This window comes from Mesitornis unicolor, unplaced genomic scaffold (genome assembly GCF_000695765.1).
Source record: "Mesitornis unicolor isolate BGI_N332 unplaced genomic scaffold, ASM69576v1 scaffold34633, whole genome shotgun sequence".
Taxonomy (NCBI): domain Eukaryota; kingdom Metazoa; phylum Chordata; class Aves; order Mesitornithiformes; family Mesitornithidae; genus Mesitornis; species Mesitornis unicolor.
The window spans coordinates 9,040-20,674 of NW_010175953.1; the positions used below are offsets into that span (position 1 = coordinate 9,040).

General features: G+C 52.3%; 1 protein-coding gene across 1 annotated transcript in view; it reads right to left on the reverse strand.

Moving 5' to 3' along the window:
* Positions 1 to 11,402, reverse strand: part of TTLL4 (tubulin tyrosine ligase-like family, member 4) — an 18,713-nt gene extending 7,311 nt beyond the window's left edge. Inside the window, exons 1-12 of the mRNA XM_010181601.1 lie at positions 10,099 to 11,402; positions 9,286 to 9,401; positions 8,788 to 8,851; positions 6,965 to 7,089; positions 6,462 to 6,572; positions 5,404 to 5,480; positions 4,377 to 4,571; positions 4,211 to 4,293; positions 3,341 to 3,469; positions 2,574 to 2,696; positions 960 to 1,058; positions 263 to 397 (exon numbers count right to left, since the gene is read on the reverse strand). Of these exons, the coding sequence (XP_010179903.1) occupies positions 263 to 397; positions 960 to 1,058; positions 2,574 to 2,696; positions 3,341 to 3,469; positions 4,211 to 4,293; positions 4,377 to 4,571; positions 5,404 to 5,480; positions 6,462 to 6,572; positions 6,965 to 7,089; positions 8,788 to 8,851; positions 9,286 to 9,401; positions 10,099 to 11,402 (2,561 nt within the window). The remainder of the gene's footprint in view (positions 1 to 262; positions 398 to 959; positions 1,059 to 2,573; positions 2,697 to 3,340; positions 3,470 to 4,210; positions 4,294 to 4,376; positions 4,572 to 5,403; positions 5,481 to 6,461; positions 6,573 to 6,964; positions 7,090 to 8,787; positions 8,852 to 9,285; positions 9,402 to 10,098) is intronic.
* Positions 11,403 to 11,635: the final 233 nt, after the last annotated feature.

Consider the following 11,635-nt stretch of genomic DNA (forward strand, 5'->3'; position numbering starts at 1 on the left):
CATGACGCATCCCTCCTTGGGCTTCCTTTTTCAATGTACTCTTCCCTGGCTCTAGCTGGAGCATGCCCGGCAAAGGTTTCTGAGCTGCGGATAGATGTTGCTTTCGCAGATAGGGAGGACTTTGATTCCTGCAATCTGGAGAGAGAGGCTTCAAAGCCCACAGTTTTCAGCACAGAGTGCAGAGAACATCATGAGCCAAAAATCAATTTGTGGTAAAAGAAAGGCTATTATCCACTTTGCTGTGGCTCAGAATCTACTTTACCTTGGGGAAATGTTGACCTCTAAGATCCAGGGCTTGAGGTTTTCATCCAGCATGATATCAAACCCAAACAGCTCATGGCAACAATACGGCCGCCGCACGTACATTTTCACCAGGCTGTTCACGTAAGGCTCAGATCTGCAAGCCAAGGAAGAAACACGTGTTTCCAACAGTCAGACAGCAGAGCTCTGGCTCTTCACAGCACATGCTGCCAGTTCTGAGTGCTTATGCAGCCACATGCTGTGGGAGCGGGTGGGCTGAGAGACCGACACGGGCCTGTGAGCTGCTGCTGCTGCATTGTGTATAGATCCAGCATTGCATCCCGAGCATCTCTGCTCCGTTGAGCAGGATACACCTCTGAACACAAGATACATCCTGCACCAGGGGACCTTTCTTCTCAGGCACCCTGGCCAAGCAAAGGGAGTGGGTGGCAGAGCGTCAGGTACACCACAACTTTTTGGCCTTCACCACACTGCACTGCAAACGGACCCAGGAAGTGTAAGGTCTATTTGCCCATTGCAGCTACTGCAGCATGAACGTAAGTAAAATGATGAAAGGAAGGATCCAGAGAGAAATACAGAAGCCAAAGGCAGTGGTAGCATTTAGATTAAGAGCAACAGGACCAGGCTGAGAGAGGACTAGAAAGTCAGAGGGGCCAGGGTGCTCAGCCAGATACAGAGCAAGGAGTGCCAGGACTCACGCAATGATGGTTTTGATAACGATGTCCTTAATCTTCTCCCAGATGGCCTCACTATTAACTCCCTTCTGGGTCAGGTACTTCCAGAGAGCTTTGAGTGCCCTGGGAGAGAGAAAGCAAAGGAGGTAGCTCTGTAGCTCCTTGCTGCCCAGCCCTGCTAGTGGAGTGAAAGCAGCAGAGGGCAGCCCTGAAAAAGCTCCTCCCTGGCATGGCCATCCTTCTGCCATCCTCAAACCCCTCAGCTCCTGGTTGCTGCCCTCCCCAAGTCTGGCCCCTGGACCTGTAGGCCCAAGCTACTAGGAACATAAATCTGTCATAGACTTGTCCCAGCACTGGAGTAATAGGTCCCAAATTAGCATGAGCAAGGTATGTCAGGCCCAGATCTTCTCTTCCCTCCTCCTCCGTGTCCTCAGCAAACCTTCCCTTCCTGCAGGCCTTCCCCCGCAGCACTGCAAAGCAACAGCAAGACCCCCGTAAATCTTTTAGCTAGAGCCATTTCACTGAGGCTTCGGGGGTGGAGAGAAATTCTTGAAAAATGTGGCGAACAAGATGGTAGGGCGGAGCGTCACTGTTTTTATACGAGTTTCCCACATCACACCAAGCACTGCAAGCTACCCTGACACTGAGCCAAGGATGCTCAGATGTTGCTTAAGTGAGACCGTGTGGCTAATGGCCAGGAATCCAAAGGTCACGCTTCCTGTATACGAGATGGAATAGATTACAGCCACTCTCATCTTTAACGTTGGAGCAGCCAGCTTTCGATTGCATGGCAGTACTGAAAACCCACACAATCCTAACCCCATGGAATTGCAATTTCTGAGGGCAGTAGACCCTTCTCAAAGTCCCAGTGCAGGAACAGACCACTGCACAGAAGGTCCAGGCCTGAGAAAGCAATCCTACCACAGCAAAACCACCTTTTGCAGCCCCCTTTGAAGTGAAGTAGCCCTGCCCAGGCCCATGAATTGAGAACTCTATCCTGCACTATTTTTAAAAGAGTTCAAACACCACTGTGGAATCAGAGACAAGTGGCCAGAGCCTTGGATCAGTCCACTCATGGAACAGCATGGACCAAGAACTCCTGCAAGAATGCAGCCCTCCTCCCAACAGCCTGGAAACAGCACTGCACACCATGTAGCACATAAATTATCAGTTTTCCACTAGGACTGTCCCTTTCTCTGCCTCCACAGAGAAGTCAAGTGTGAGATGGGCAGAAGCTCCCATCTAGCCAATTTAAGCATCACAGTTATCCATTCAAGTTCTAACAGCAAAAAAACAGATTCTGCTTTAACCACATCCCATCACCCCCGCAACTGGGCAAGGGGATTGAATGAGCACAGATGAAAGCAGCGTTGGAAGCAAGGAATGGCACAGACACAGGCAGGATGAATGGCAACCACAGCTCAAGCAGCAGTGGACAGGATGAGTCACAAGCCAGGGAGACCGGCCAGATTCCATCCATACTAACCCATGCCAAAATCACTCTGCTGCTTCTATTTCCTCAAGTGGGAGCAGATGATACAGGAAGCACTTTCAAGGTTTGGGTAGGAATACTGAAGAAAGGCTGACTTAACAGGGAATAGAAAGAGCTGTCTTGTGCCCTAAAAGCAGTACACCTACCATTTGTGTCCCTGACAAGCGGTCTCATCTGAATTCGACTTGTACTCTGTGTTCTTCTTGTTCACGCTGTAGTTGGTCAAGTGCACGAACCTGTTGCTGAGGCTCTTCATTGAGGAGGAGTACCTGGAGAAAGTGACAGAAGCACAAGCAATCAGAGCTTGAACTGGCAGCCCCCAGGCTCATGGGGCAGAAAGAAACTCTGTTCACATCTCAGACCACTCTCAGCCACCCACCAGCCCTGCTGCTTCCCTTTCCCAGGCCACCAGGTGCTGTCTGCCCCCACAGGCCCAGAGCTGATGCAATGAATGATGAGGCACGGAGCAGGCTGCCCTGGGACAGTGGGATGCAATCCCACCCTTACAGCAGGTCCTTAAGAAAAGGCCAGAGCATCTGTGAGCAAAAGCACTGAAGGAACTGCAGCAGCCTGCAGCAATATAGTCAAAACTGGAAGAAATACCTCAGTTTCTGGTACTCCAGCTCTTAGGCAGTATGAAGCACAGACAGTGTTTTCAAGAATTGCTTTACACTGAGCTGATCTGTCTGTGGGAAAGGTGGATGAACAAAGCACCCTCTCACATTCCCTTTCAACACTGTCACCTGCAGTGACCCCGTGTGTTTCCAGACTGGTTCTTAAGCGAGCAAGCTACAGTTTCAAGCGTCACCATATATGAGATGACTCCCTCCTGCCCCAGCTGGGGGCAGTACCACAGCCATACACACCTCAGCACCGAGGCAGCCCCCCAGCACCGCTTTCCCACACAACCTACTTGCAGCTAGCAAAGCGAACCAATCCATCCTGGAACAGGTAGACCCTGAGAGGATCGTAGCAAGTGACGTAAACGTAGATCCTCAGGTCGAACTTCTTCCCGCCAATGAGGTAGGGTTTGTGCAGGTATCTGCAGAGGGAAGCAGGCATCGCAAGAGGGTTTTTGTGCTCAGGAACATCTCTACCCCAGATTTTGTACAGGAAAGCTTATCACTTTGCATGGGAAGCAGAGAGGGAAGAACAGACAAGCCAACACAGCAGTTCCCCGTCTGCCAAACACCAGACAGCTTTCCTGCCCTCACAAGAACCTTCTCAGAAAGCAGCCTCAAACCAAGATGAGCTCTTCCATTTTTTTGCAGAAGGGGAAGGAGATTCTGAAAATCCTGTTATTTCAAGAAAACCCTTTGACCAGCATCCAAAACCACAGAGGCTCTTACTGCCCCATTCTAACTTGAATAACAAAAAACCTTTGACAATTGCCACTTCTGCCCTGGGACTTCTGCTTCCACTGTGCTTGTGGGCACTGGAAAAGGTTGGTTTGCCTCCAAAGATGTGAAACTCCAGAGTACAAAGCAGTGGGAGCAGGATCACAGCAGACCTGAAGCTGGATCACCTTCTAGACAGAAGCTCCAGAAAGCCCATGGAACTCATTTGTACTCCAGACCTCAAAAATCTGAACAGAGACAGCAGCACTCCAGTAAGCCCAGCTGCAGCTGACAGATCCATACTCCCAGTAGCAGTATTATGCCCAGGCAGTCGAGAAGTTTCCAGATGCAAATCAGGATGCTTCTGCTCTCCCACTGGGCAGTGGCCCAGACCTGGTCACTAGGATATCCCAGGCTGTGTGTCAACCTTGCTTTCTTTCACTCACCTCTGTACCAGCAATGGTCTCCTTTTTGGGAGCTGGCTCCATTTGTGGATGACCTGGATACCAATGCCTCTTGCTGATGCTGGCTGCAAAACACAAACAAGAAGGGATCAGATCTTCTCCCTACAGCTACAGTGGGACAGAGGATTGAGTTCTGCTTTGCGCTTACTGGTTTCACAATCCATTTCTGGTGGCTGGCTCCTTCCTCCCATGCTTTCTTGAGCAATCTGATGTCCTGGGGCAAGATGAAGGACTGAGGGAAGAAGCTAAATTCCTTCTTTCCACAGCGAGCCTGCATCTTCAACAAGTTGCGCCACAGACGGTCCTTTCTCCCAATTTGAAATGAACCAGGGAAGTGGTTTAGCTGGAAAGGAACCCAGATGCTGTGAGATCTTGCTGCTTCCCCACCTCCCTGCCCACCCTTTGCCACTCCCTGGCCAGAGGATCCATCCTTTCTGAACACAGTGCCTGGTAACACTCCTTGTTCCCCCCTCCAGGATTGCACCAAAACAGGACCCACCTACTCCCAAAGCCCTGCAGGGACAAACACCTGCACGGTGACCCGCACTGGCTACAAAGCCAGCAGCTGCCACTTCATCCATTCTGATGTCCGAGCAGCTGCAGGGCACTAACCCTCAGCCTCTGAGGTTCCTCTGGCAGTATCCTCCAATCCAGTGGTTTCCCACTTGCTTCTAAACTGTATGCCAGTGTCCCGCCATGCAACACAAGCTCTGTGGACAGAAAGACCCTACAGCAGGACAGGAACAGGGCTGGAGATGGCTAGCTTCCAGCCCTGGCTACTGCCACAAGACTGAGCAGTTTGGAGCATCATGGCTCTCCAGAACAAACATTTATGTATGATGGGTACCAAATCACTGGTGCTACCATTGAGTTCTGCCAGAAGAAGGACCACTTTAAGCAACAATGAATGAATTTAGATGAGCTTACAAGTGAACATGGCTTGGATACAGCCTCAGTCTGTACAAGGGCCACCCTCACACTAAGGATGCTCCCCTAGCTGTGCCTGTCTCTTGGGCTCATCTTCCAGCACAGGTATGCCAGCTGCCACGCTCTGGAAGGGACACTGCAGGGACAGCCTGCCTAGCAAACACCTAGCCCTGAAGAGAGGGGCACCCAAACTGCTCCCAACACTCTCTCCATGCACATGAAGAAGGCCACCCCAAAACAGCCCCTACCTTCTGGTGCTCCTTGATGGCTTTAAAGCAAGGGGATTTCATGTGCTGGCCCCAGCAGCCAAGCCAGTCATTGCTTTCTGTAGGAAAAGGAAAAGTCCATGACCGAGTACCCTGCCAGCCACAACGCCCTCTCAACCCATGGGCAGCCCATCTCCTGGGGCCAGCAGAAGTGCGCCAGAGATGCTGCACAGCAGTAGTACAAAGCACTCATGCTGGCTACTGCAAAGCTGCCAAACCATGGCTGTGAGTGGGATCCAGTTGACCAGGTGGGTCATATCCTTGCAAACTTGATTGTTGCAGGGATCTGGTCAAAGGAATGTCTTTAAGTCCCGAATAACCTGACTTCCCTGCTTCACAGCAGGCGAATGAAGCAGGTGGCTGACCAGCACTGCACTGCAGAGGAACATGTAGGAATGCAAGACTTCCTAGGTCTTGTTCTGCCCTGCTTGTCCCATTATAGCCCCAAAATGGTCTGTGCAGAGGTCTCTTGACAGATGCAGGAGCCCCATAAGTACTGCTGGGAGATCACACACCATGTTACAGATCATAGCTACAAATGCTCAGTGTTCCCCAAGCCCCAGTTCTCCCCTATACATCTCTTCAGTGACAAGATCCCAACCCTGAGAACATTCTGGCTATGGTCAGAGAGAACAGCTTCTTCTTCATCACACAGGGACAAGGGACAGCAGTGCTGGGGTTGGTACCAGATGAGTTGGTACCAGCTTCCTTAGAGTGGCAGCACCATCTAGAGGCACAGCTCAAACAAGCTGGAGCACAGTTCTGCTGCCTCACACACTGCCTCAGCTCCTGACAACCCAGGAGTAAGTCCTTGAGGTCCATGCCGGGACCAAGCCAAGAGGGAGATCAGGCCCTGCCAGCACCCACATAGCTCAGATATTGCGGGTTGGACAGGCAGAAATGGGAGCCCAGCATCCTGCAATGCCAAGCCTGTATTGCTCCTGCTTTGCCCTTCGCAGGCAGTCTGCCTTCTCACACCCATGGGTTAGAGGCAAGGGGGGACACAATGCGTCAGATGCTGCCAGCCTCCCACAACTTACTTTTGCTGATTCTGAAATGGGACCTGCCAATGATTTGCTTCACTATGTTCGGTGTGACTGTGCACATTTTCCACCGCAGCAGCTTCCTCTGCTCCCAAGGCAGCTTTTCCACTAGGAACGCAAAAAGATAAGGACAGAAGGAAAACAAACACAATAACCCTGATTTTCTACAGCCATACCCAGGGAAATTCTTATGTTTTGCTGCACAGGCACCAGGCTTTCAAAGGAGGGTATGTAGGCCCCTTCACAGAACTAGCAGAAGACCCCATGGCTGTGGGAGATTCAGGACACTGGAACAATTGGTGGCAGCCTGACTCATGCTTCAGGCTGAGGGAGCAGCCATCATTTTACTCCAGCCCTTTGAATCTCACAGCAGTGCTGGGTCGCATGGGAATGGTGAAGGGGAGCCACTGCCAGCCAGGTCCTGGCTGTGCACTGGCACCACTGCTTGCTAACAACACGCTGGCCACTCTCTCCCTGCACAGAGACAGACCCCAGCTCACCTCTCTCATCCTGACTGCTGAAGTAGATAGTTGGAGGCACGTTAGGGAATAAACTGCAGACAAGAGCTGGTTTCAGCACCTTCTGCTGAGCCTCAGCAGGCTGGGCCAGGCACTCAGTGCAGTTCCTAGGAAAGATGAAGCAGTAGGTGGTTGACTAAAGGTGAAAAACAGTGCAAGGGTGAAGCTGGAAGGAGCTTTGATCCTGGTATCAGGAGTTTGCATCATTGCAATGTGGTGCAAGCATTGGGCACTTAAGGTCAGTAATCCAATCAACACAACGAGGGGGTGAGTGTGCAATGAACGCGTATGCCAAGTGGTGTAACCCACACAGGTTTTTTGTTTTGCTGTGGCAAGGGGTGGAGTGTGTTACATGACAAACTCTATAACCTAGTCCACAGGAACAAGGGGTGGAGGTTGTAATGTGTATATGATTCAGCTGTTGTAACCCTCTTGGTTTTGGTGTGGTGCAAGGAAGAGGGCTGGAGTTCTACTGACTGTATAGACACCTTCTTACCACAGCAAGCCCTAACACCTGGGTGCAAGGGTAGAATTTACAACATATCTATTAAGTTGTGATGACACTAAAAGTAGAATTTATAATGAACACATATTCACATATATGCCACTGCAGCCAAGGGAAGAAGCCACACCAGAGCAATCCACTAAGGAACAAACCACAGCAAAAGAAAAGGAACCACAACATGCTGACCCCAACTTCCCAGGCCAGCCCTCGCCTCACTGAAGGGACTGAGCGTAGCCTGTCATGAAAGGGTTGGAGACCAGGACAGGGGAAGAAGAGGTGTTTCACTTAAGTCCTTGTATATATACATTTTTTCAATATGGGTAATTAAAAGTTTGTTAACTGGAAATAAATTATACTGATTAACATTCCCTGGCACACAGCTGGTTTTGCCCACCACAGACTGAAGGCAGGAAGCAGCTGCAAAGGCTTCGAGCTCAGCACAGAGCCTGCACAGAGAAGTGCCTGACATCCCTCCCTCCCTGTCACAGAAGGCATCTGGCCCAAATGCTTCTTCCCCTCCATGTGCCCCCAAAGGCCAACCAGCCATGTCCTGCCAGAAACAGCTGCTGGTCCCATTTATGTCACTTCTGCACAACTTTCACAACCATGTGTGTGCACCTGGAGTCCTGCAGCACCCTGAGGTTCAACACTTGTTCGCAGGAAGCCTTCCTCATTGCCCAGGTGAGTTATGGCACGACGGAAAGCAGCAAGCTGTCAGGCAGACAGAAAAGCCTGAGGCAGCCTGAGTGCAAGGGGCAGCACAGCTGCAAGGACCAGCTCCTGTTGCTGGATGGGCAACAACAAGTCCCACAAAGGTCTGCCAGAAGTCATGAAGGCAGGGCTCGGATGACCATGGGCTGATCAATCCTCATTCCAAAAGCTAAAGAAAAACCCAGGCTCCAGAACTTGTATCTAGGATGCAATGGTGAGACATAAGATACCAAGGAGCTTCTGCAATCTCTGGCCCAGGACATCTCTACTCTGCTTCGTCTGCAAGACAACAACACTGCAAGAGCCCAACTTAATCCAGTAAACTTAACCCAGCAACTGGCAGCAGCAGTGAAATTAAGACCCCTGTTTTGCTGTGGTGGATGAACCCTCAGCACTTTGCAGGCTGCTCTCTGTAGCAAGAGAGGTAGCTTTGGTCTGCAGGGAAGCATGGAAGCTCATTTCAGTTGGAAAGCCGGTTGCTACCTTCACTCTACTCCCCCACGTGCTACCACTCTCCTCTGTCACCAGGAAAGGTAAAGATGGACAAGTTTGGACAAAGACAGCAAGTGCACTGTGTGCAGCTACTAACCTGGACACAGGAGCCACAGAGCCAGGGGATGACATGCCACCGACAGAAGCAGCATCTGAGTCACCTGCAGGAAGGGACAGACTTAAGTTTTGTCTCCACGGGGAGTGAATGCACACACAGTTAGGAAGAGAAAACAAATGCTGCAGGGGACAGACCCTTCCCTGCTGCCCTGAATCCTTGAATCCTGGGTTTTGCCCACTAATTGGTGGCATAAAAGGCAGGGCAGGGGGTGGAGCTGACAGCCCTGAATAGAGAGGAGATGGGTAAGTTTTGGAGTAGGACAGTGGTGAAGCCTAGCCCACTCCCCAGAGGAACCTACTCAGTTTCGTGTTGCTGCTAAATTGCTTTTGGACTCAGCACAATCTCTAGATCATCCTGAAATGATGGCGTGAATGTAAGACAGGAGGGCAGCGGTGCTCACCACCAGCTCCCAGATGGCCCACGCATTCCCCACTTTGAGGCTTGAAGCACAGCCCTCCCCAGAGAGCCAGCACTCACTGTCCTCATCCTCATCCTCCTCCTGACTGCAGCTCTCATCCAGTCCATTAGGAAGTTCTTCCTCTGCTTCATCCTGGGGATGGTTTGGCTCCAGCAGCAACTCTTCAGCAGTGACACTAGTACAAAGGACATCGTATCAGAAGGGTGGCACACGCTTCCCAGGGCCAAAAGGCCCAGGAGCCCACGGTGCAGCGTGAGGTAACATGGGCAGGACAGCAACAGCACTGCCCTCCCCGGTGCTGATGTACAAGCACTTATTCCAAGCTAGCAAGATGGAAAGGTCCCAAGGCACCCTGAGAGGTAACATTTTCCAGAGCAGTCAGAAAGAAAGAGGCACAAGGACACCCTCTCCCAGTAGGAGAGCAGGAGCAGGACCTCTGTGTCCTTGCACCCTCCCTGTCTTGCATCAGCTCCACGTTCCTTTAGGAATCCACGTCTCTGCCCAGGAAAGCCTTGCTGGAGCTGGCTTGACAGCAGGCTTCACCCAAAATACAAGCAGAACCTGCCACAGCAAGCAGGACTGCACGTGACTGTGTGGGAAGCAAGCTAGAAATCCCACACTGCAATTCCATGCTGTGGCTGAAGAAGGCAGAAGGGCTCAGAGCCACCTCAAGTGCCTGCATCAAGCTGGGAGTGGCAGGAAGGCTCCTCCCCACACCAGGATGCCACAGAAGCATTTTGGACACAGCCCATGGTTATCCTTATGATCACCCTCATAGCGCCCGCAGTGCATCCTCTCCCAACACACGCAGATGCAATGGCCATTCCATCCCATTCCACCACAGCCTCCCTCCTCCTCCTGACTCTACTTACTCGAGCTTTCCTGGGAGCACATCCTGGGCCAACTTCTCCTCTTTCTCCAGTTGGATGGTGGACATCTGAGTTGCCACTTCAGAGACAGCAGCGAGGTATGGAGGCTCTGCTCTCGCCACCTGGTCCCTGCTGCGGGGGCTCAGCACGCTCACAGGCTGGCAGTGGGCACCGCGGTCAGGAGAGCCAGCACGTGAGGCCAAGAGATGGACACTGATGTGCTTAGTGCAGACAACGGCACCATCAGTGCCCATAAGGCTCGAGTTACCGTTATGGCAATGGTTACCCAGCTCTAAGTTCAGGGGAGCAGTGGTTTCTTTTGGGGTGAGCTGCACTATGATGTGCTGCCCCCACTTGCTCTTCCAGTTGGACGGGCTGCCCGCACTTATAAGGCCAGAGCTTTCAACTTCACGTCCAAAGCCGTTGCGTGAGGCAGTCTGTCCGGCTAACAACTGCACAGCCTCTGTGAGGCTCATCTCTGGCTCCTTCTCTTTTAAGCTGTGTGCTTTCCTCTCAGCACCCTTCCGCAAGCACTGGTCCTTCCCGAGCGCCACGCCGCTGGGCACAAGGTTCATGGAGGGGACCGTGGTGTGCTCCAACACGAGGTCACTGCTCTTCACTGTTCTGTTGGCCCAGCTGCTGGGGGAGCTGTCTCCATCATTCCCACAGTGGGGCCAGGAGATGGCAGGGAAGCTGTGGATGTTTTTCACCTTCTTGATCTCTGGTGATGGCAGCAAAGGCACTTTAGCATTGCTTGGCCGTAGGAAGGAGTTGTTATTGAGCACTGGAGTACAGGAGCTGGAAGTCTGCCGACCCGAACTGAGAGCAGAACCTTTGACGCCAGTCCCAGAGTTCTCCTCCACCAGCGCAGGCATCAGGCAGGGCTCCATCAGCAAGGAAGACATCACCCTTCCTGTGGCAGAGCCGGTGTCCGGGGGGCTTCGGAAAGGAAACCTGTAGGGCTTGGGTCTGAGGCAGGAGCGTCGGTAGAACGGAGCACTCCCGCCCAGGTCCAGGCAGGGCCGGGCCAAGGGCAGGCTCGGGACGGCGTCCTCACCGGGGCGTGCATGGCATAGCGACGGTGCGCACAAGAAACAGGATTGCTGCAGAGGGATCCCTGAGGGCAGCAGGCTGTGATCCTGAAAAACATTCACGTACTTCTTCTCTAAATTCCAGACGGGTTTCGCCTGCTGCTGAACAAGGTGCCAGGCCTGGCGCGGCTGAGACGGAGGAGCTCCTGACCCGAGCCTGATGCTCTTCTCTTGTTTGGGGCTCAGATTAGCACGTTCTGGTCCTGCAGAGGCCATGTAGAGCCATAGCACACAAGGCACGAGCAAGTCAGTCATCTACAGTGGCATCTTTGCTGGTCTGAAACAAGACGACGGCATGAAAGGCGCTGTTACTCCAGCAGGACAAAGCACCCAGCCCAGTGCCCCAGGAGGGGAAAAGGGCAAACTGCTTTCCCCGCAGGATGACAAACTACGTCTCCAACTAGTGAGCTGCCTGAGGGCCTCCTGGGACTAAGTCAGAGGAAGAGCTG